The sequence below is a fragment of the Urocitellus parryii genome, chromosome 1 (genome assembly GCF_045843805.1).
Source record: "Urocitellus parryii isolate mUroPar1 chromosome 1, mUroPar1.hap1, whole genome shotgun sequence".
Classification (NCBI taxonomy): domain Eukaryota; kingdom Metazoa; phylum Chordata; class Mammalia; order Rodentia; family Sciuridae; genus Urocitellus; species Urocitellus parryii.
In genome coordinates this window covers 98,631,564-98,654,524 of record NC_135531.1, presented here as the reverse complement: position 1 = coordinate 98,654,524, position 22,961 = coordinate 98,631,564, and the positions used below count along the sequence as shown (strand labels likewise).

Sequence of the window (22,961 nt, the reverse complement as noted above, 5' to 3'; positions counted from 1 at the left end):
AAAACAATTTTTTGATGATGAAGGTTATTCGATGTTTGAAAGTGTTGCCAAGAGTTGCTGGGAAATCTGCCCAGGAGGGTTTTAAGAAAGAGGCAGAGGCGCATCCGTGTGAAGTGCTTTAGGAGGGGCTGCTGGCAGCAGGGCACAGCCCTTAGGATGCCCAGGCCCCGGGTCATGTGCATTGTGTCTATATACAGACTTAGTTGTGCTTGTGTGGCACAAATACTCATGCATACAGAGTCAATATAAACTGGCACATAGAGATTTAAGTGAAAAGTCATATAAATCTGCCATTCCCCCCTAACCCCTTAAACAAAGGAAAAGGAAAGTTTAAAAAAATCCAAACCTATGCCATTGGGCCAGATCTCACTCTACCATGTATCCTTGATCAAAGGAGGGAGGTAGAAGATGAGAGGAAAAAAACCCAGTTTGGGATAGATGACTCCCAAAGCCTGTCAGCCCCTCTGCTGTAGCTGGTTCTCATCGTGTGTAAGATACTCAGCACACGGGACCAAGTTAACAGACAGACAAATGAACAACAACAAGAGTTTTTCATGTGTTTCCACATCTGGAAAGAAATCTACCCTGTGGATTTACACGTTAAGGTGAACTAGGTAAAGTAGGCAGTAGTTTATTAATGGACTATCGTGTTCTAACAAATGTGTGTCATTACTTATTCTTTTCCTTTAAAATATGCTTTTTTAGGAGGTTTATTTTAAAATGGTGACTCATTTTCTGTTCTTTTCTTCTCCCACCCCGCTGCCCTCCCCTATAGATGATACTTCCTTAAAAGTTCAGACTGCCAAGGGTGCTTTCTCTCAGGGAATCGATCTGGAATTTTGATCTTTAGGAAATCCTGGATGCATTTCTCTAGCTCCTCCTCAATGGAGAGCTTTTCCTTAACAGCTTTTTTTTTGCTGCTCATGTTCGATTCCCTAGAGCCCGAAGTCAGAGTCCGGAGCAGATCACTTTTCCGTCGCATCTCTGACTGTTGGATCAGCTGGACTGGGCCCTTCTTGATGGGACGGTCCAGAGTCTGGATGTTGGTCTGGCGTGTCACGGGCCCACAGATGACCGTCTCCTGGGGAGAGCTGGCCTCAGACTGGCTGTCACAGCTGGAGGTGGAGAGGTCATTGCAGGACGTGCCACTCTCCCCTTCTTTGTCACCCTTGCCATTCTTACAGCAGCAATCACAATGCGAGGACCACCGGGAAGGCTCACCTGCAAGGGAAGCACAGACCATGGGATGAGTGCCAGGCAGCTCAGTTGGGCGGCAAGCACAGCGCTCAAACACAGCTGCATCACCAGCAATGCTTCCAGAAGTGGGTGGCACACAGGTGAGTGGCAGCAAGGGCACCCAGAAGTCATGTCCACCCAGGGGAGGAGGAGACTGATGGTGCACCATGAAAAATATAATATGCATGACACTCAGGCCCCCGGGCACCGGGGTCAGGCAGCCCTAGGGTGGAACATCCAACACACCATCTAGTGACACTGTCACCTTGGCAGACCCCCTGGATTTCTAAAGCTCCAAGAAAAGTCTGATTTATTGACTTTTAAAAAGCAGAAAACCTATTCCCTTTTGGAAGAGTTATTAACTACTTGCTGGTCAAAAAGTCTAATAGCTCCACCTTATTTCTGAATAAGCCATTGCTGAATTTGTTGGATCTAGCCATACCTTAAGCTAGTCTTGTCAGTGGGTGTTCAGTTATATGGTCCACTAAACTCTTTTTTCTTTCTTAAGCCAGTGTGTCCTTCTCTCCCTATTCCCTTAAGTCTTGATGCATAGAACTGCATTCAGCAATTTTGAAACAGAGTGAATTTTCAGATACACAGTTGGTGACTTAGTGAACCAGAAAACCCCACAATTATGGCACAAAGGATCTTTCTAAACATAAGTCACTGCTCTCAGCCTTCCACCCTCTGAAGATCCAGTCTTCCCAGATTCCTGAACTCAATGCTACTTACTGATCACTGGGCATTTCATACAGTGCATTGTACTGAAGCCATAAAAAATAAATAAATACATACATACATAAATACATAAACACAGTTCCTTTTTTGATATACTAATACTAAAGACAAGGATAATGTAGTATCTCCATATGTTTTAGAGAAGACCCAGTTTTGTTTTCACAATGTCTTATTCTCATTAGTGATGGGTCACATTACAACATGATCCTAATTTATTATGATTTCTAATATGGTCAGGGTAGGGAAAAAAACTTAACATGCAAACTATTAGAGAAATTTTGTCCTGTCTTTTTTTATAATGCCTCTTTTTTTAACCTATCTAAGTGATTTGATTACTTATTGATCTTATTATTTAAGATAATTCCATGGACTCTGTAGTTTCCCAGGAATTGAAAAAAAAAAGTCCTGGTAAATCACATCTCCAGAAGTATCTCTAACTTATGCCCCCTTTCCAAGTTCCTTTCCAAAATGGGATTGAAAAATCCTTGTATTATATAGTCATTAAATTAGAAGCAGCAGTTCAATGGGCAACAATAGAGACCTCCTAGTTATCCTAGGCTATTACAAATAAATATCTCCCATACAACATAAAAACAGTTTGACATGGAGCAGCTGGGGACTAAAAATATCAGCAATGGAAAATAGCTTCTGTCTGCTAGCATGGACTTCAGAGGGACCATCTCTCACCTTGGGCAGGCAGAACTGCCTCTGCCCCACCCCCTAAACTCAGCCAGCCCTGTTAATATGACTCAACTGAGAAAGGGTTCTAATGAATTGGGCTAGAGCACAGTAATCACATCAGACCAGAGCAGATGTAATTTGTTCCTTTCTGGGAAAGTTCTGAAATTGAATTTTGCCTTGAAGAAAAGAAAAAGGAGGAGGAAAGGAAATATATATATATCTATCTCCAAGACCTACTTGCCCATTACCTTTAAGCAAGATGATAAATATTTTGTCCACGAACCCTGCTGGACCCATAGAAGTGCAGGCCCTGAGTCTTTCTGCCCAAGAGTTCCCTTCCCAGTGGAAGTCACTCCATTCAGTGGACTCCAGAGGAAACCGGAGTCTTCTCTAAAGATCATCTTAACAATGTGACACCGTGGTGTGAAGGATCCTTCTATATTCCCATGGAAAACTCCCTCAACCTTCCACTGTACAGCAAGCCAGGAACCTAGCTCTGCTGCAGTTCTGCTCCCTGAACTGCTGGGACCGTCATGTACTTAAATGTCAGCTGGATCCTCCTGCTTCAGGGCAAATAGAAATCTTACTTTTCACTTATTCAAAGCACTATCACTATTAAAGGGAAATTGAACAACTTAATTTGAGTGTAGCCTGCCATGCTACCACATGTTTCAATATTTTATGAGAATATTTGAATGTTTTACCGTTTTGGCAAGATCATTTACAAGGTGGCTTTTGAAGTCTATATATTATTTCAAAATCAAGGAAGAAGATAGGTTTAATCCAGTCCAGCTAAAGCACTATGTGAAGAGTCATTGTGAAATTTGAAAAATAATCAAGGGTGAGAAGAAAACCACTCCATCTCTCTTTTGGAAGCGTTTTCTGCTTTAATACCCTCTGCCCAAGAACTTAACCACAAGCAAAGAGGTTCTAAATCAAACATGAATGTGGTATAAGTACCAGGCCCCTTTGCCCTTGCAGTCCCACTGATACATGCTCACAGGTCCCATGAAAGAGACCCATGAAAGGTCAATTATGTAACTAAAGGTATTCTAGTATCCCCAGTCCTCAATCACAGCAAACAGTGATTTGATAAATGCCTTAGTGCTTCAAACTGCAACATACTTTGACTTCTAATTTGCTGAGGTTTCAATACTGGCTAGAATAATAATTCTCTCCATTTGGGGGGAAAAATAGGTTGCAATTGATTAGCCATATGTGGGAAGAAAACTATTTCATTCTAAGAAAAGTCTGATTTATTGACTTTTAAAAAGCAGAAAACCTATTCCCTTTTGGTAGAGTTATTAACTACTTGCTGGTCAAAAAGTCTAATAGCTCCACCTTATTTCTGAATAAGCCATTGCTGAATTTGTTGGATATTACAGCATTTTTTTTGGTGTCTGGAACATAGAGAAGGTTTGCTAAATGTCTGATGAATGAATGAATGAACTAAACACATTTATTAAATTATTTAAGTTGACAAAAACATGGAAGAGCAGATCTCAAGCTCCACACTCAAGTTGCACAATTTGTCAGCTGTGGTGTACCAGAGAAAAGATCTGAGACTCAGTTTCCTTATCTGAAAAATAAGGTGAATAGTCTCTTCTTAATCAATCTTTTAAAAATATTAAATGAAGTAGTTAATATATATGATGTTTCATAGTTTGTGTAATACAACAAGCATTCTGCTCATTCAAACTCATCATGGTAGTCCTTACTGAGAAGAAGTAAAAGAAGAAAGATGACAAAATATTTCTCCCCTATGAAAAATTCAAGCCCAGCTGAGTGAACATGACTTAGCAAACTCACAAAGTGCTTATGCATTTTTAAAAGAGGCAGCTCTGCAATCTACCCACACTTCAAACTCTCCACCTGCTAATGGCTGTGCGCACAATGCACATCATTTACAGCAACAGCTGGGAAAACTGCTTTCTCCTGTCTTTTCTGTCAATGATGTAGGAGCCTTCCAGTCTGGGAACTAGGTGGCCAGATCTAATTTATCAGGGCTGCTGAAAGACATTCTTGGTATCCCAGTTGAAAAGTCAATAATGGCCAAATTGATGTTTTTATAATTCTGCTAACCTTGGAAAAGATATTGCAAAGTGGAGATTGGTAATAGGCAGACTGTGTAAGCTTCTGGAAAAAGGAATGCACCTTCAAGTTTGGCAGCCTTTCTTATTTGTGGATGATCTTTTCCACTCACGGCCATTTGGCCTTGGAAGGGCCCAGCTGGAACTCCTCATCAGGAGGTGGTGTGTATGGACAGGAGCAGCTAAACCATCCATATCTCAGTCAGAAAGATAGACACCCTACCAGTTATTTTAACAGGGGGAAATTAATATCAGAAATTGGTTAAACAGAGATTGGAGGAGTGAACACACAAAAAGGTGATAGGAAAGAGAAAAAGATAGTGACTGCAGGGTGCAGCTCCCTTAAGTCTGTGAAAACAAAAGAGAATACAGGTATCAGAGCTCCAAAGCTTAGGAGAAGCATCCTGTGGAGGAGGGACCCAGGCATCTGAGAAAAGCATGCTGCTCTGCTGGTGTTGATACCTCTGAAATTGGAGTGCAGAGAAGAAAACCAAAGCCAACTGCTTTTGGAGTAAAGAAAAGCTGGGTTGATGCCTACAGGTGCAAGGAACAAACTAGAAGCTTTCCTTCCCCTCCTGTCTCACAGGCTTCCTCTAGCAGCCCTTACTGACAGAACTTCCTGGGAAGCCAGCTGGGCAAAGGAGCAGTGGCCAGTGCAGTGCACCTGGATCCCATGCCTAACATCACACAGAAGAGTGCATGGGGTGGATTTGGAGCTGAGACACACCCTAGTAACCAACACCCTAAAGCTGAAAGGGATTACAAAAAAAAAAAAAAGGAAGACACTGCTCTTGATCTGCTAGAATGTTTGGTCTCATAGAGAAGTTAGGAAATGGAAATAAAAGAAAGCCATGACCTCAGTTCAGATCCTGCCCTGCTGCCTGGTTGTACCTCGGAGTTTTAGATTTCCTCTTCCTTTGTCAGCACTGCATAACCTACCAATTGTCACCTGCATAACTCTACCTCAACCTCATGAACTCAGCCAAAATATAACTTCTCGAAGTGATCTTACCTGTTCGTCCCCCCAATTTAGGCTTCCACTAATCCCCTGGCCTTTGCTTTTAAAAACACTATAATGTATAATTATGGTTGTTTCTAGGTTTATTGCTTTGATGTCTGTTTTCCACACTGGGCTGTAGGGGCTGTGCTCATTTCATTCTGAATTCTAGTGCACTCTGCCAGGCACACACAGGTCAGGCTGTCAAGGCAGGTGGTAGTAGGTGCTCAGTAAATACCCTACAGAATAAATGAATGGAACAGAAGACTAACTAAAGCTCTATATGGAAAGTTTAGCTGTGTGTGTGTGTGTGTGTGTGTGTGTGTGCATGCGCTTGCACCCAAGAAATTAAAACTTTCACCATAAAAAAGGATAGAAAATTCAGATATGCAAAGGTCATTAGAATAAAAGATATTTAGGTAAATCACTACACATTAAGTGACAAAAACATGCTAACAATAATAATGGCAATTCCACAGGCCTATCCAAAAATTTGAAAGCATATGTTTGCATCTGCATGCATGTATATGTGTAAATTAATCATCACCCATAATTATTTATTAATGTAAAAATCTCTAATATATTATATGCTTTAAATAAAAAATAACTTTTCTAAGCACTCCAATTTTAAACACTCTATTTTTCACAGTTTTCGTATTTTGAAATACTCAGACATACCCTCCCAGTTCAGCTTTTTTTACCTGCAAGGTTTTACAGCAATGCAATGATTTGCATAAAGCATGAAATCCTAAATTTTCACTCCCTGGTATATTGTCCTGCTCTTTCAGGCATCCCTTGACCACAGCATATTTATTCCATCTTCCAAGTCATTATGTTCTTTTCTTGTTTCCTTTCTCATTTTATTTCTTCATCTTAGCATTAGCTTTTTTTGACAACGACTTGGCTATGGCTACCCTAAATGTCCTGATTTAATTACTTCAAATTCTTTAGCCCATCTTCACCTGTTTTCCCTAGTTTCCTCTTTATTATAGAGATTCCCTTTTTCTTTGTTCTTCACCATTTTGTGTAAACTAAAATAAAGTCCCCCAATGCTTCACTTTTCTTAGTCAATATCTAGGCATCTTCTCTCAATCCCCAGTTCATATGCGAAAGAGCCCTCCCAACCACAGTGGGTGATTCAGGTGCAGGCATAGGTTCTCTGTGAGACCGTGGGGATCCAAGATGAGGAGCTGAGAGTGTGATATCCATCTTCAGTATGAGCTGGAGAAGACACTGGTGTAGCAGTAAGCAGTAAGCCAAGCAACGGTGAAGAGCAAGAGCCCTACTTCTAGGAGCACATCAAGTTGACCCACTCCTACGGTTATAGTTTTATAAGCCTAAAAACTCTCTTTTTGCTTAATCTAGTGAGTATTAATTTTATGTTATTTAAAAGAGTCCTGAACACTATGTCAAATTCATATAAACATACTTAATATCTGCTCAGTTTGTCCTTTTCATCCTCTATTATGGTTTAGATTATTTGTCCCCCAAAAGCTCATGTGTCAGATAATGCAAGATGGTTTAGAGGTGAAATGATTGGGTTTTGAGAACCTTAACCCAATCCATGAATTAATCCCCTGACAAAAATAAATCGGATGGTAACTGTAGCCAGGTAGAGTGTGGTTGGAGTTTGTGGGTCATTGGGGGCATGCCTTGGGGGATGTATTTTGTATGAGGTAAGCGGAGACTCTCTCCTTCTGCTTCCTGGTGTGACGTCTTGAGCTACATCTACCCCCCCCCCCACACACACACACACTCTTCCAACACGATGTTCAGCCTTACCTCAAGCCCCAAGGAATGGTCTGGCTCCATGGGCTGAGATCTCTGAAACTGTGAGCCCCCAAATAAACTTTGCCTCCTCTAAAATTGTTGTCAGGTCTTTTGGTCACAGCAATGAGAAAGAAAATGACGAAAATACCCTCTAGGCTCATATAACTCCAGAATTAAGGCTTTAGGGAACAAGCACTACTATTGTTAAGCTACTTTATTTATAATGTTTCTCCTCTAGAATGGCAGCCTCTTTGACACACTACTCCTAATAAATTTACTAACATCTAAAAAGGGATATTGGGGTTCTCTTGCCACCTGTTGTACATAGAGATTCCAATAGTGAATAATGTCATAGTTATCCCTCCAAAACCAGAAACATAGTAATATAATAATAATACATATAATTTATCAATGATGCCCTATTTGCCTGTTATTATGCTCAGCGATTGCCCTATGTTAGTCTTCACAATAATTTTCTCAGGTGATATTATTGTTTATTTCTTTCCACAGAGGAGGAATCCAGAGCTGAATGAGATGAATTGCCTGACTCAAGTTATAAAGTAGACAAATGGTAAGAATTCAAACCCATATCTCTTTAAATGCAAGGCTTCTGCTCATTATGGTGGATACATGATACAATATCATGGAACTTTTCTGTAAGAGATATTTAAATGTACTGACATCCTGAAAGGGTTAGAGTTGATTTTAAGACCTGACCATCCAACTGATTCCAGCCCTTCAGTAATTTCTAAAAGTAATCAACTAAAAACAACTTGAAAGTCCTGGCTTTCTTAGGTCTTTTATCTTTATATATGTAAGAAATTTCAATTTCCTTCCCCCAGATCATTGGAAATAATTGAAAATGACTAAAGGAAGCATGAAGCATCCCTGATGCTTTTTCTGATGTGGGTGCATCACACACATCCTTCCACCTTTAGTCAGTTTTACTAGGGCTGCTCTGGTAGCAATCAGTGGTGTTTGAAGTGTGCACTTAATTAGCTCATGAAAAAATCCCTTTGCCAGTTAACGAAGATATAATATTTGCTAATACTACTTGATGAATATTCAACAATGAACTAGCATGTGATATCTCTTTACAGGGAGAAAAAAGCAAACACAACAATCTATGTTTATTGGCAAATGCAAACTTAAACTTCTATTGATCCTCCTGGTGAAAAAAAAAAAAAAGTCAAATTACCCCAGAGCAATTGTTCAAGAGCTAGAGAACCCTATGAATTTTATGAGACACAGAGATGAAATAAAAGAACTGTCTTAAAATATTTATGAGTCATAAATTACTTTGAAGGAAGTTGGGCTGACCAGAAAAATTTGAATGCATGAGACTCATGGCAATAAGAAGGCCAAGTGGGATTGCAATGCAGAACAGTACTGTTGGCGGACCCAGATGCCACGGCAGTGGTTTGGAAACAGAATTATAGTGAGTCATGGGAGGGACCTGGAAGCCACTGACTGCCTCATTTTATAATGAGGAATCCATAGCAGTGTGCATGCCCAGTTCCTTTCTGGAACTGTTTGGGACCATGCCAGGGACACAGCTGGGAAGGTGTGGAGCCATGTGGGTAAAAGGTAGATAAATCATACCCAGATGGAGGATTTCCCAGCTGGAGGATTTCCCAGCTGACAGTCTATCGTTTGGGTGTGTGGCTCTTAGAAAGAGACTATTTTTTGTTGAGTACAGTGCCGTTAAATACATGACAGGGGAGTTTGGAGTAAGAAGTTTCCTGCAACGTGACTGCACATCTAATCCAGAGAGAGGGAGAAGCTTCTTGAGGATAACACTGACCTACATTTGTCCAGCAGCTCCCTACGTTAGACACTGGGCTGCTCACTTCACCTGCACCATCTCGTGGGATCCTCACTGTCAGGGAAGGGAGGTGGAACTATGATGCCCGATTCCTACTCCCTAGGGTAAATAAGTAGCTAGAGAGGACACATGGTTCCTAGGTACCAGGAAGGCTGACATTCTATCAGAGAGCTACTCATAATTAATATTTTTAAAACCTTTCTTTTTTAATTGCATATGCCCTTTAAAGAAGACCAAATCTCAGACACTGCCATGTGAATTAATTTACTGCTTGTACCCCATCCAGGAGGAAGCCTCGGAGCTCACATTAGTGAGCTGTCATAGTCTGGATCTAAAAGTGTCCCCCCAAAGAACTCAAGTGTTAGGCAATGCAAGAAATTTCAGAGGTGAAATTATTAGATTATAAGAGCTGTAACCATATAAGTGAATTAATCCAACCATTGGATTTACTACTGGGTGATACATGTAGGCAGGTGGAATGTGACTGGAGGAAGTCATTAAGGCAGGGGTAGCCTGGATAATATCATCCACAGCTCTTTACTCTCTTGCTGTCTCTGCTCCCTGGCTGCCATGAGCTGAGAAGCTTTATTCCACCACATCATTCTGCCATGTTCTGTGTCACCTCAGGCCCAGAGCATAGGAGTTGGTCGAACATGGACTGAGATGTCTGAAGCTATGAGTATTTTGGTTACAGCAATTAAAACAGGCTAATACAGGGGGGGGCAGTGCCTGGAAAATGGTTCTTAGTCAGAATTGCTTGCTGATTTAATGAACTGAAAACACCTGTTATGTGCCATGTGTGATGCTAAGTGATGTACAAATATTTCATTTATTCTAACACTGAGTCAGGGTGTCTCTACCTCAGCACTATTGGAGTTTGGGATCCATAATTTCGCAAGGGAGACTGTTCTGTGCACTGGGGGATACGTGGCAGCATCCCCACTCTCCTTCACTGGTTACCAGTAGACCCCCTCCCCTCCTCAGTCAAGGCAATAGAAAATCTCTCCTGACACAGAGGGAGGTGGGGGGCAAAGTCACCTCTAGTTGAGAACTGTTGTTCTGAAATAAATATTATTTTATTGATGAGTAAACTAAATTTCATAAACTTTTACTAATTGGTTCACTGTTTGCAAAGCTAATAAAAGGCAAAATTAGGATTTGACCTTTGGTTAACTCTGCCTGTTCCAATACTATTTTGATGCTCCAGTAAAACACTGCTTTTCTGGCAGGAGCTTCTCGAGTAAAGACCCAACCATGCCATTTCCAATAAGTTCCAAAAGAAGCTCAGTACAGAAGATGAAGGGAATTGAATTGTCCTTTCACTTTTCACAAAAGGGAAGAATGTTTCATTTTCAACAGGCTGTCTTCAGATGATAACAGAATAGAAAGACTTGCAGAATTTAGCAGCTCTGCCTAAGCAAGTATCTCTGCTGATTGGCCACTAATTAAATGCTAGTCTTTTAATTAGGATTTCAAAATAGGGCAAAAGTAGAGCTAAGTAAAATTTTTTCCCATATAGCCAACAGCTATATTATGCAATAATAATGGTCAACATTAATTGTTAACTGCCTTGACACACGTTATTGTCTGCACTTTCCTCTCAGAGGCTCATTTGAGATAGACAGCATCCCTGTGAAGAGGCTCTGATGACATTCACATTTTTCAGGAAAGCAAACTGAGGCACAGAGAGCTTAAGTAACTAATGCAACATCTTAGTCATCTTTTAAGATGGAGCTGTGATTCAGACTCAGGCAGTCTGAACTCAGAATCTCCACAGAGAGGGAGGCAGCAATGTGCACTACTTCAGAATTTTTGCTTCAACTCAAAGAAACAAGAATGGAGCACAGTTCTGCTGGTGTCTTGCGGTTTCTTCATTGGAAAATGTTGGAAAAAAACAATACTTTTCCCGTAAGAGAGTGAGAACTAGATGATCTGATGTATCTACAGAGTGGTTACAATGCCTAGAATATAATGATGCTTGTTGAACAATGTTTTTTAAAAGACAGTACATTACTTTTTATACTTTACTTGCAATGTTAATGTTAATCACCATGTTTGAATACTTAAAAAAAACACAATGAAGATAACTAAATAGATAATTTCTTGTTTCTTCTACGTTTTTTGAACATATATATGTCTACCCAAACCATCTTTCATATTACTTAACCAGTATCTCTGCTTTGTACTCACATCATGGGATATCTACCAAAGAATTGATTTCATTTGCATAGATTGATAATATTGGGGGAAACATCACTTAGGCACAAAGCAATTCACATAGAAATCTTCCTCCTCTTGGCACAGTGGGAAGAAGATTGCAATATTTGACCTATAGTGACTGACACTATGGATGAGAATACCTGAATGAGGTGATAAATTGTGCATTATGAAGAAGATCTGTTGTTAACCCTTTATATGGATTTCCCTGTCATGACTACATCATATCAGTATGATGTATCAAATCTTTGGGAGATTGCTTGATTCCTGCCAGAGGAGAAGAAATATTCTTCAAGCATGGAATCCACCATTACCTACATGATTAATTCACTTAAAAGGAGTCTTTGAAGTAGTTTGCTGATGTATTCTATGAGAAATGAAAACCAAGGAGTGTAGCCAAAATAAATTAGCACTAATAATATTCAGACTAGGGGGGGGATAGAAAATAAATAATATGAGCCCGTGATAACCATGGGGAAGATCGAGAGATATTTCAGTTCTATCTTGTTTGATCTCCATTTATTAAACATATTCTTCTACCTATGTTGATAATTAAACCCTTGGTAATACACTCTTAGTCATTAACATTTAGAAAATAGATGGAAAAGACATTAAAAGAGAGAGAGAGAGAAGGATTCCAGGTTCTGGTGACTGGACTTTTCACTCTACTTTTCTTCAGATAGAAAATGTGCTCTTTATCATCACATTTCATTGATCCTAAGGGAGACAAGGTTTCCTGAGGGGGGGGAACACGTTTAATTCTAATTAAAAGCTCCAAAGTTAAGCAAACTCTTCATCAGATGATTGAGTTGACAGTTACTGAATCATTTGATTTAGAAATGTTCTAAATTCTATTTCATAACGTTGGTTACCTAGGCCTAGCATGAGAGGACTTGGAGATTGGAGAGGAGGGAAGGGAAGAGAGTAAGAGGAGGAACAGAAATACAAATAGTAGCATCAGAGACAAAGAAATACAAATCCTGGCACCAAAGTGAAGGTTAAGGAAGTAAATATGAGATAGCAAAGGAAGCTAGAAGGAGGCAGCAATGGAAGAAACATGGAGGTAAAATAAGAAATGCCAGGGCAGGCCACGGACACCTAATCAATTCCCAAGAAGATTCTGGAAAACAGATGACATGACCCAGAGTTGCATCTGAGAAAAGTAAAATTCAGTCGCCAAGACGATAGTGCCAGGGCTCCCAGTGTGACTTTGGGGAGTTAGCCAAGTTCCCGCAGTCTTGCTGGAGGAAATGTCATCTGGTTTCAGACAAGAATGAGGAATAAATAGAGTTTAGTTAAGGAGAAAAGACTCATAAAGATTGTGTGAGATATCAAAAGTAGTGTTCGCTAAGCCAGGGGTGAGAAAAGCATGCTGCATTCGGGATGGGGATGCGAGAGCAGTTCGCTGGTGGCTGAAGTGCAAAGGTTGGTTGGCAAAGGCAGGAGATAGGTAGAGCTGGATCAATCTTTTAGGAACCACTGGAGAGTGACCAGATTATCAGTGTGGTTTAAAAGGGTGGAGAATGGATAGCTATAAGAAAGGATGGGGGTTGGAGATGAGTTAGGAGACTTAAAATAATCTAAGTTAAGCAGAAGTCATAGCAAAAGCTATTGGTACACAATGTGGAAAGAATTAGCCAGACGCCAGAGCTATCCAAGAGGTAGTGGTTACTGATGTGGGTGAGAGGAGGAGAGAGGGCAAGAAGTGTTCTCAGAGGTTCTTGGCTTGGATGGTAGTGCATGGTGCTTTCATTCTCCAAGGCAGACACCTAGGAAGACGAAGAGGTTGTGGGAGAATAAAGATAGGAAGATTAGTCATTGGGGACTGTAGAACACCCAAATTGATATATCCTAGACTCTTGTCTTGAAGACACTATTGTAAATTCCTTCTTCTCCTGGAATTCCATAAAGATCTATGTTTTGATAATTCTGTGCAACATGCATGTATCCACACCAATGTAAGCTCAGCATAAGGCAAAACAGAAAACTAAATTCAACAAAATGAATGCTGGGTAGCTTACTTTTTTCCTTTTATGGTAAGAGAATTAATCTTACTCTTGTTCTAAACTTGTCTGTCATGAAACTATTAGTTATAAACTTCTGAAAAGTAAGTCCCCTTTGAAGGAGAGTGCCTGGCTGAAAATTAGGCTCATTTCACTTTAGCAAAGATCCAAGAAGAGCCACAACTTAGCAGAAGATGAGAAATCATAACACCTGGTATTTGTATTCACTGTACCTCATTTGATCTCACATTTGTTCACTCAGCACCCAACTAATACTTGTTTGCTCTCTGCCAAACACTCTGTGGGTATACAGCTGGCCACATGGAGTTGATATTCTAGTAAAAAGTTAAGCAAATAAACAAATGAGAGGTAAAATTTCAAGTACTATTGAGGGCTGTGAAGAAAATAAAACAGGATAATATGGTGGAGTAAGTTCAGGTGAGGTAGCTGTAGTCAATAGGCTGGTGGTCAGATGACATCTACAGGTAAATTGATATTTGTATGAAGATCAAATGTCTAAAAGAAGCCGCCTATGATGATCATATAGAAGCCATTACTGGTAAAAAGAACAGCATATTGCAAAGTCCTGAGGTGAACTAAAATGGTAGTGCAAGAAATAGAAAGAAGGCCTGCATGACCTAGAGCATGATTAAAGGGGAGAAATATTAAAAGATGAGATTAAAAAGGGAGGCAGGAGCCAAATCATGTAGGGCTTCAAAGGCTGCAATATGGAGGGAGAATTTTGAATGAGGGCAAAAAGGATGTTTTCACCAAAGAAGTTACATTACATAATTGTGCTAATCATAAGCTTCCTCTGGTTGCTATCTAGAAAATAGATTATGGGTGAGTGAGAATTGAGGTAGGAGGGCCAAATAGGAGGCCATTACGGACATCCAGGTGAAAGAAGATGGTGACTCCTGAGAGTGAAGAGGAGAGTGAGGAATATCTGATGTAGATTTCCTGCTTCCCCTTTTATGAATGAGGAAAAGTGAGGCTCATGGATTAGTTATCTCAATATCCTGATGATTTACAAGAAGATGCACTCTCTGTCTCCAGCTCCTGAATACCAAGCATTTACTTGGTTAGTCCTTTTGCTGATCTGCACCTGTTGGGGTTGCTTGATTGACTTTGCAAACTAGAGCCTGGAGTTTAATTCTACAATCAGGAATCATTATATTGTTTGTAAACAATGACAGACTATGATAAATATGCATTCTGGTTAATTACTGCCTTCCCATGTGCCGTCTTCCCTTGCTCATTTCCATCATCCTGTCACATCTTAATACCTGAGTGTGTGTTCTCTACAACAGGGAGAGAGAAAATAGCTGCAAACACATTGAAATGCAAGAAGACAGCCATGTGCCCTGATAGCTTCTTAGGAACATGAGGCAAACCTAAAGTTCAAACTCTACCAAAAACCAACAGGCTTTCAGTACGTTCAACTTGATGTCATTCCTTTGGCTTGTATATTAGGGCTTTATTCAAGGGACAGAGTTTCCCTTAGATTTACATGACCGCCCAGCCCTTGGAGCTAAATTAATAGCAAATAGTAAACCCAGTTCCATTAGAAAATAAGACACTTGTTCCTTCTTCTTCTATTTCATTTTCTTTTCTTCTTTCTCTTTTTTACATAGCAGGACCAGAGAGCAGTTAGTAACATTCCAGGATGGAGTCCCTTTATCTATAGAACAGCAGCCTCCTCCCTGGAATTCTTAGAACAGAGGGATAATTCTCCATGTGGCTTATTAAGCACCAACAATTCACATTTGGTGCAGTACAGGTGTTGCATAACCCGAGGGGCAGTACATGGGAAAGGCAATGCTTCAGATGCTGAAGAACACAAAATGTGAGGTCAGAGGAACGTCGGAATGAATCACCTCTGTTACCCATCACTTGGGTGAAGTGAGCAAGCTACAGATTCTCAGTCTAGTCAGCTGGGGGCAATAGCAAAATCTGCCACAGGGGTTGTTTGAGAAGTAAATGCAGTTTTCTGCTTGGTACTTGGCTTCTGAATACTGTACTCGTTACTGGTGTCTCTTATGACTATTACTAAACTGTCAGTTTCCCAAGGATTTTTCCTTATTCTGTCTCTCTCACTTGAAAAAAAAATGAATTTTCACATAAAGCAGGTGCTTTTTCCCCATCTATGGGCTTGGATTTCTTATACTCCAAGCCCCTCTACAAAGTGATGGTACTTCCGACCACTCCAAGTGTAAGATGGCTGGCCTGGGTTTAGGGAAGGCCTCAAGCAAAGGTATTTCTTTTGCACAGTGGGTAGTTATACTGTACCAGTCTTGGCATAAGACCTGCATCCTGGGCCCAGTTTGTATAACTAACAAGTTATACAGCATTTACTAAATTCCTAATATCCCTAATTTTTTTCTCATCCCTGGTTTTGACAATCTTTATGGCTTACTTTAAACCTACCATAGTTTATGTCAAATAAGGAAGTTATTGAAGCATTCTGCAAAATAATATTAACATTGCAACATATATACTTGAGATGGAATTCAAATCCTTGGTATTATTACCATAGCTATTGTCAGTCTTCACTTTGGTCTCATTGACACTGGATTACTCTCCTTAGAAGGAGAGAAGAGACTCTTAAACAGTATTTTATTCTATTATTAATCATGTCTCCTTGCCCTCCCTGTATCACTCCTTAATGTTTGTATATTAGGTTTCTAGCCTCATTGACTTTACTTAGATTGTTCTTTTTGTCTAAAATGTTCTTCCCTTTGTCTGGCTAACTCATTAATGAAGGGTCAGCTTAGTTACTCTTTCCAGGGTATCTCTTGATTTCCATCATGCTCAGCCTCATGACCCTGGATGCCAAATCTGTGACTGCTTCTTTGCCCTCACGTCCACCTGGGGCACATCTCTCTTGCACATTCAACATTGCTTGTAAGTGGTGCCTGTGTTATACTGTAAGCCTCTTACCAGCAGAGAGCATGCTTGTCCATCTTCTGTCTCTACAGCAAAGCAAATATCAGTCTCCCCAGTCATTTGAGTGAGCAAATCAGTGAAAAATATTTTAATTGATTAAGTTACCTGATCACAGATTCCTTTAGTACTCATTACATTTAAATACATGTAGACCAGTGATAATCACTTTTCCATACAAGTTTGTGTTTCATCTAAGTTCATTTTAATTTGTTTCCTCCACTATAACAGTTGAAGCTTAAAATTCATCTTCCTTCAATGGTTAGGTGGATGTTTTATTTAGAATATTTCTATATTCCCCCCTTCTCAGATCTTCACAACTTCTCAATAAGAGCACTCCATAAAATGTAAGATGTGACAATATTAAGGGAAAGACAATTTCAAAGTGTTTGTCTTTTTAAATGCTCATATTTATAGTCATTACAAGAGAATTGTTATTGTTTGTTTATTTTTATACCCATCAGGGGGAAAGAGAGCTTGTGGCATAGTCTTAAAGACAGTGTTTTCCATGTACAATTATTATGTGTCAATCAAAAAATAAAATGAGAAAAAAAGATAGTGTTGTCAACTGAATTCAAAAGCCGAGATCTACCCAAACATAAATTTATCAGTCAAAAATACATTCACCAGTTAAATGAAGTCATTGAATCATGCATTAAGGAAATGAATAGTAAACCCGAGACCATGACAATTTACTTTCCCCAACTGAATGAAAAATAGGCTGAAGTTTGATATCCAAATTGCTTTATAATATGTGTCTAATGAGTGTAGTCTGGGATAAATGCTGTGTGTGTGTGTGTGTGTGTGTGTGTAGGGAGCATGAAGAGGAACAAAGTGAAAGAACAATTCAGAGGAAAAAGAAGTACATAGTGAGAACTATTATTTTCACTCATAGTTGACTTTACTTTTGAAAAAGCATATATGATTTTGTTGCATATTTTAAATTAAAATGTTAGGGCTGGTGAAATTTCAGTCCCAAATTTATGCCAGTCTAAAATCAATTGAGTAGGCAGCTACTACAGGATTTAATATTAGAATTTTTATAGAGGCAACCCTTTTCTCTGTCAAAAAAAAGAACACCTCTTTTTAGGGGCAGACCAAGAATTCCACCATGATAAAAATCATAATGCTAAAAGCAATTATTCAATGCTGAAGTTTATTACTGGATTTTTTATAGGTATAATAATATCTTACTTATCCTGTGGAAATAAATAATGTTTCTTCCATTTACCAAAGGAATAAATTGAGATTCATATTACTAAAGAACTTTCAAGATTTCCAAGATTGGTTAATTAATGTGAACTCAAACTGGGGGTTTTGACACTCATTCCATCATCATTTCTTTCAAGACATTTCGTCCTCCAGACTCTCCTATCAAAATCCATGTGGATCAGAAAGATATCTCAAAGTGATGAGGAGAGAATGACAACTCAGGGTGAAGGAGTTGCTTTCCAGCACTAAGGGGAGAGGAAGCCTAGAGTAATGGGGTGCATTTCAGACCACTGTTGATAGGGGGAAAGCTGATCAGACTCAGAAGTCCATGCAGGCTCTTTGGGAAATTTCAGAAGAGGACTCAAAGGTGACCAGGGACACTAAGAGCCTCAAGAACAAAGGAATATTAACACTAGCAGGTGGGGATGCCAGGATGAAGGGATGAATCACTGCCCTTTATACTCTGCCTAGGTCAGTTCTAATTATAAATAATTGTCCCAACAGTGCACCAGTGATGCACTTAGCTGCATCTTCAGGGAAGATGGGCTAGAAGGACCACACTTCTGCATGATGGACACATTCCTCATTTCCTCCCAAGCCTTCTACTGTTGTCTCTATGGTCACACTAGGCTGAATGATTTTACCACCCAATTCTCCATCTCAGGTATGATTGGTGAGACATGCTGCAGATATCCTATATTATCCTTCAAATAATGGGCTATGAAACACCTAGAACTTCAGAGAAATGCAGCTTGATCTCAGTCCACTGATGTAAGCACATGGGGAAAGTCCAGGGAATTCTCTGTACTTCTTTTTGTTGTGCTATTTTTTTCTTTCTTTTTCTCACTCAGCCTTTGTGCTCTATCTTCACAGTGATGAAAGACTGTTTCATTTTGATCCAGATTTGGCAGCCAATTTGGCAAATGATCCAGTTCCTCTGGTCATTTTCAAATGCTCAAAGTGTATGTCCCAGAATAACTCCCATATTTTTAAACTTAGGTACTCTACTTTCCTCTTCCGAAGCTCTTTCGCTCTGCTCTCCCTCCTCCCCTCCCTCAATCTCTTCTGTATTAACATTAATTAGGCACATTTTCTGTGTGATCCACATTCTCTCTCTCCCCTCCTCTGCCATGGACAAGGATTATTCTGTGTCACTGGACAGTGTGTCACTCTTGAATCTGTACTTCACTTAGGGTTCATTCTTTTTCTTGATTCACCAATCTTATTAGTCAAAAATGGATTAAATATTATATAGTGTGTTTAAATGCAGATTATCCTGAGAATTTATCACATGTTAAGTCTCAGGATTATGCTAGATTCAATGTTTCTCAATATTAAATTACCTCTTAGAAGGTGAAAAAAAAAATATATATATATATGGAAAATGGTGCATGTTTCTACTCATTATGGCCAATGAAGAAGTATTTAGAATCTGTTAAAGGTTTAGATAGAAGAGAGAAGTGTCCATTTGAGTGCCAAAGAGAATCAACCAAGATAAATTAATATGCTATGACTAATCCAGTTCCATCTTAACTGCAACCTCTCTCCCTCTCACTCCCTCCTGAATATTCACACTGCCAAGGGAGATATCTGAGGCCCTTCTTGCAGTTAATGAGTAAGGATGCTCAAGAGAAGTTTCTCAGAATACCTGCTTCTGAGCCAGGGCGCTGAAGTGATGAAACCCCAGTTCTAAATTGCCTCGGGAAATGCAGCACATTCATGTTCCAAGTTCAAAGCCCCTCAGACTCACTTTGAAAGTTTGCTTAGAGTCTAAATAAATCAAACTGAAAGACTTAATTATAAAATCCCAGAGTTGGTCATGAGGATAATAAAGTGCCTGAATCTTTGTTTCAATAGAAGTGTTAATATTTTAGCAGCTCCTAACTGCCAGTGTGCTATTTCACAATTCATGATTAAAGTTTGATTTTAGCTGAGCTTCCACAGAAAGTGTGACTTGTGCTTCAGTCCTTATTATAGCACTGGTTGCCTCCCTCTTAGCCATTATCTCTTGGTGGGGCAGAAGCAGCATAATCAAAGCTGAACCCTAGGGGGCAACCTGGGCCACATCACACAAAAACAAAGGACCAGCAGTTGTTCTCCCCAGAGTCTCCAGTGCCACCTATCCCAGGTAGAGGTTTGAGAATAAAAACAATTTTAATCAACTGACTATGCTGCATTAAAGAAATATATTCTTTAATTAGGAATTATGACTTGAGACTTCTACAGAATTTTGAAGAGTGAAGGGAGGCAGGCTAAATTGTTCTAAGACACTCATCAAATTCTTCAATTCAGATGAAAAGTACAAAAAGGATAATATATTCTAACATTTTCTCAATGGAGTATTTTAATAGTTGCACTAAATGATAATTGACATAAAATACTGCACATGCTTAATGCACACAGTTTGATGAGTTTGGACAGTTGCATGCATCTGATGCTCTACCACAACCAAAGTATTAGCACACCCCGTCACCTCCCCAAGTCATTTTGCATTACTTTGTTGTTTGTCCTTGTTTTGTGAACACTTAAGATGAATTCTACCCTCTTAACAAAATTTAAGTACTGAGATGCTATGTTGTTTTGCTAATGGCGTACAGCAGATTTCTAAAACTAATTCATTCTGCGTTAACCAAAATTTTGTTTCTGAGTATCAGCTCCTTGTTTTCCCATCTTCCCAATCCCTGGAAACCACTGTTGAATTATCTATTTCTGGAATTTGACTCTTGCACATCATATTTAGATGGCATTACACAGTATCTGTTCTTCCATTACTGTCATTTTTCCCTCAGCATAAAGTCCTCCAGATTCCTCCACAATGTTTCAAGTGGCAGGATATCCTTCCACTTTAAAGACTGAATAATTTCACTATGTGTGTGGGTCACATTATTTTTAATCCATCCCAATATTAGTGGGCATTTTTATTTCCATATGTTGACTATCGTGCATAGTGTTGTAATAAATACAGGAGTATGGATCTCTTTTGGAGATCTTAATTTCAATTATTTTGGATTACACTCAGAAGTGGGATTTCTAGATCATATGATAGCTCTATTTTTAAGAAAAATCCACACTGTTTTCTATAACTTGCACCATTTTATGATCCTACCAACAGTATACAATGGTTGCAATTTCTCCACATCCATGCCAACACTTTATTTTTTGTTCTGTTTTATAATAGCTATCCTAACAGGTGTGAGATCATATCTCATTTTTTGCTGTGACTTATAATTCCTTGATTATTAGTGATGGTGAACCCCTCTTTTATGCCAGGTAGCAATTTATATATCTTATTTGGTGAAATACACACACACACACACACACACACACACACACACCACATATTCCTTTGCCCATTTTAAAACTGGCTTACTCATTTTCTTGTTATTGAGTTGTAGGATTCTCTTATATATTTTGGATATTAATCCCTTAATCAGGAAAATGGTCTGCAAATATTTTATCTCATTATGTAGCTTATCTTTTTCTCTCTGTTCATTGTTTCTTTTGATGCATCCTACTTGTCTATTTTTACTTTGGTTGCCTGTGTGTTCAGTGCCACATCCAAGAAAGTATTGCCAAGACCAATATCAAGAAGATTCACACACACACACTTCTTAAGTGTTTTAAAATTCTTGTCTCATGTTTAAGTCTATAATCCATTTTGAGTTGATTTTTGTCTGTGATGTGTAATTCTTTTGCATGTGATATCTGGTTTTCCCAACTTCATTTATTGAAGAGATTATCCTTTTCTCCATTATGTATTCTTGGCATTCTTGTGGAAGATTAGTTAACCATACATGCCTGGATTTATTTCTGGATTCTATTCTCTTTCCTTGGTCTGTATGTCTGTCTCTAAGCCAGGACCAAACTGTTTTTATTGCTATGGATCTGCATCTATTTTTAAGTTAAGAAGTATGATGTTTCCAGGCTTGATCTCTCACAAAATTACTTTAGCTATTCTGGATCTTTCTGTGGGGCCATATGAGTTTTAGTACTTTTTTTGTATTTCTATAAAAAATATCATCAAAATTTTGATTGAGGTAACACTGAATCTGTAGATTTCTTTGGGTAGTATAAAAATTTTAACAATATAAGATTTAAAATCCATAAACACAACATCTTTTAATTTGTTTGTTTCTTCTTTAATTTCTTTCACCAATGTTTTATAGTTTTGAGTACACAAGATTTCCATGGTTAAACTTATTCCTAAGTCTTGAAAATGGCAACTTCTACTCTCTTGGAGGAATACTCTCTAAGAAGACCTAATTTCCTTATAGGTGTGCGTGTGTGTGTGTGTGTGTGTGTGTGTAGATAGGTAACAGATAGGTAAATAGATAGGGTGTAAGAAAATCACAAAAGTTGGATAAGAGCATTGAAAAAAAAGTAAAGCCCCCTTACTCCTATAATAGAGGCAACTATTTTTGTGTGAATACTTCAGACATTATTTCCTCTGTCCCCAAGTGTTTTAAAGATGAATTTCTGACATCATTTTTAACAGCTTCCTGGTGATTCTCTGGTTGTCCTGAAAGTTTTTCTTATTTCAAACCAAGATGAGTTGCTTAGTGTCTATTGGGACCTAATGGAATACAATAAAAGCCATTAGGAAAAAGTGGTTTCTCATTTTTCCTAAGGGTGGAAGCATTAAGAAAAGAAGATTTGATTAAGAGAATATGGAGACAAATCAAAATCTTTAATCCAGGGCTTAGCCTTTGGAATCATGATTTAATCTAAAACAGGAAGCCTCCTTAGAACTGTCATTTAAAAAATATGCTAGCTCTTGTCTCTGATGCTGTTTTAATGCAACTGCTGATAAGAATCCACTCCTCACAAAACCAGTGCCAGGCCAAGCATACTTTAAAGTGGCAGATCTAATTTCCAACTTTAGGCTCAGTGTTATGAATATAAATCATCAGCTAGAGAAGTAAACACCCTATGGATATACTGGTGAGAAACTTGTTCTTCTCAAGAAACCTTCCAAAGACCAACATTTAGTCTGCATAGATCCATGGAGATACTTAGGGAGAGCTGAAGCCTCATGTCCAAGCAGGAGCTGACTTATATACTCACATAATTAGGGTTCACACTGGGCCCAGTACAGAAACAAACAAACAAACAAACAAACAACAACAACAACAAAATAATAAACTTAAAACTGATTGGTCATTTTCCCTGCCTATGATAGAAGAAAATAATTTTTGTTATAGTCTTCAGATCCACTACTCATAATTTATATGATGATTATCAAGTAAACA

General features: G+C 38.9%; 1 protein-coding gene across 1 annotated transcript in view; it reads right to left on the bottom strand.

The window, feature by feature from the left end:
• Positions 1-769: 769 nt before the first annotated feature.
• The window catches only part of Kctd16 (potassium channel tetramerization domain containing 16), a 250,335-nt gene continuing 228,143 nt past the window's right edge, over positions 770-22,961 (bottom strand). The window contains exon 2 of the mRNA XM_026384451.2: positions 770-1,221. Coding sequence (XP_026240236.1) covers positions 770-1,221 — 452 coding nt within the window. The remainder of the gene's footprint in view (positions 1,222-22,961) is intronic.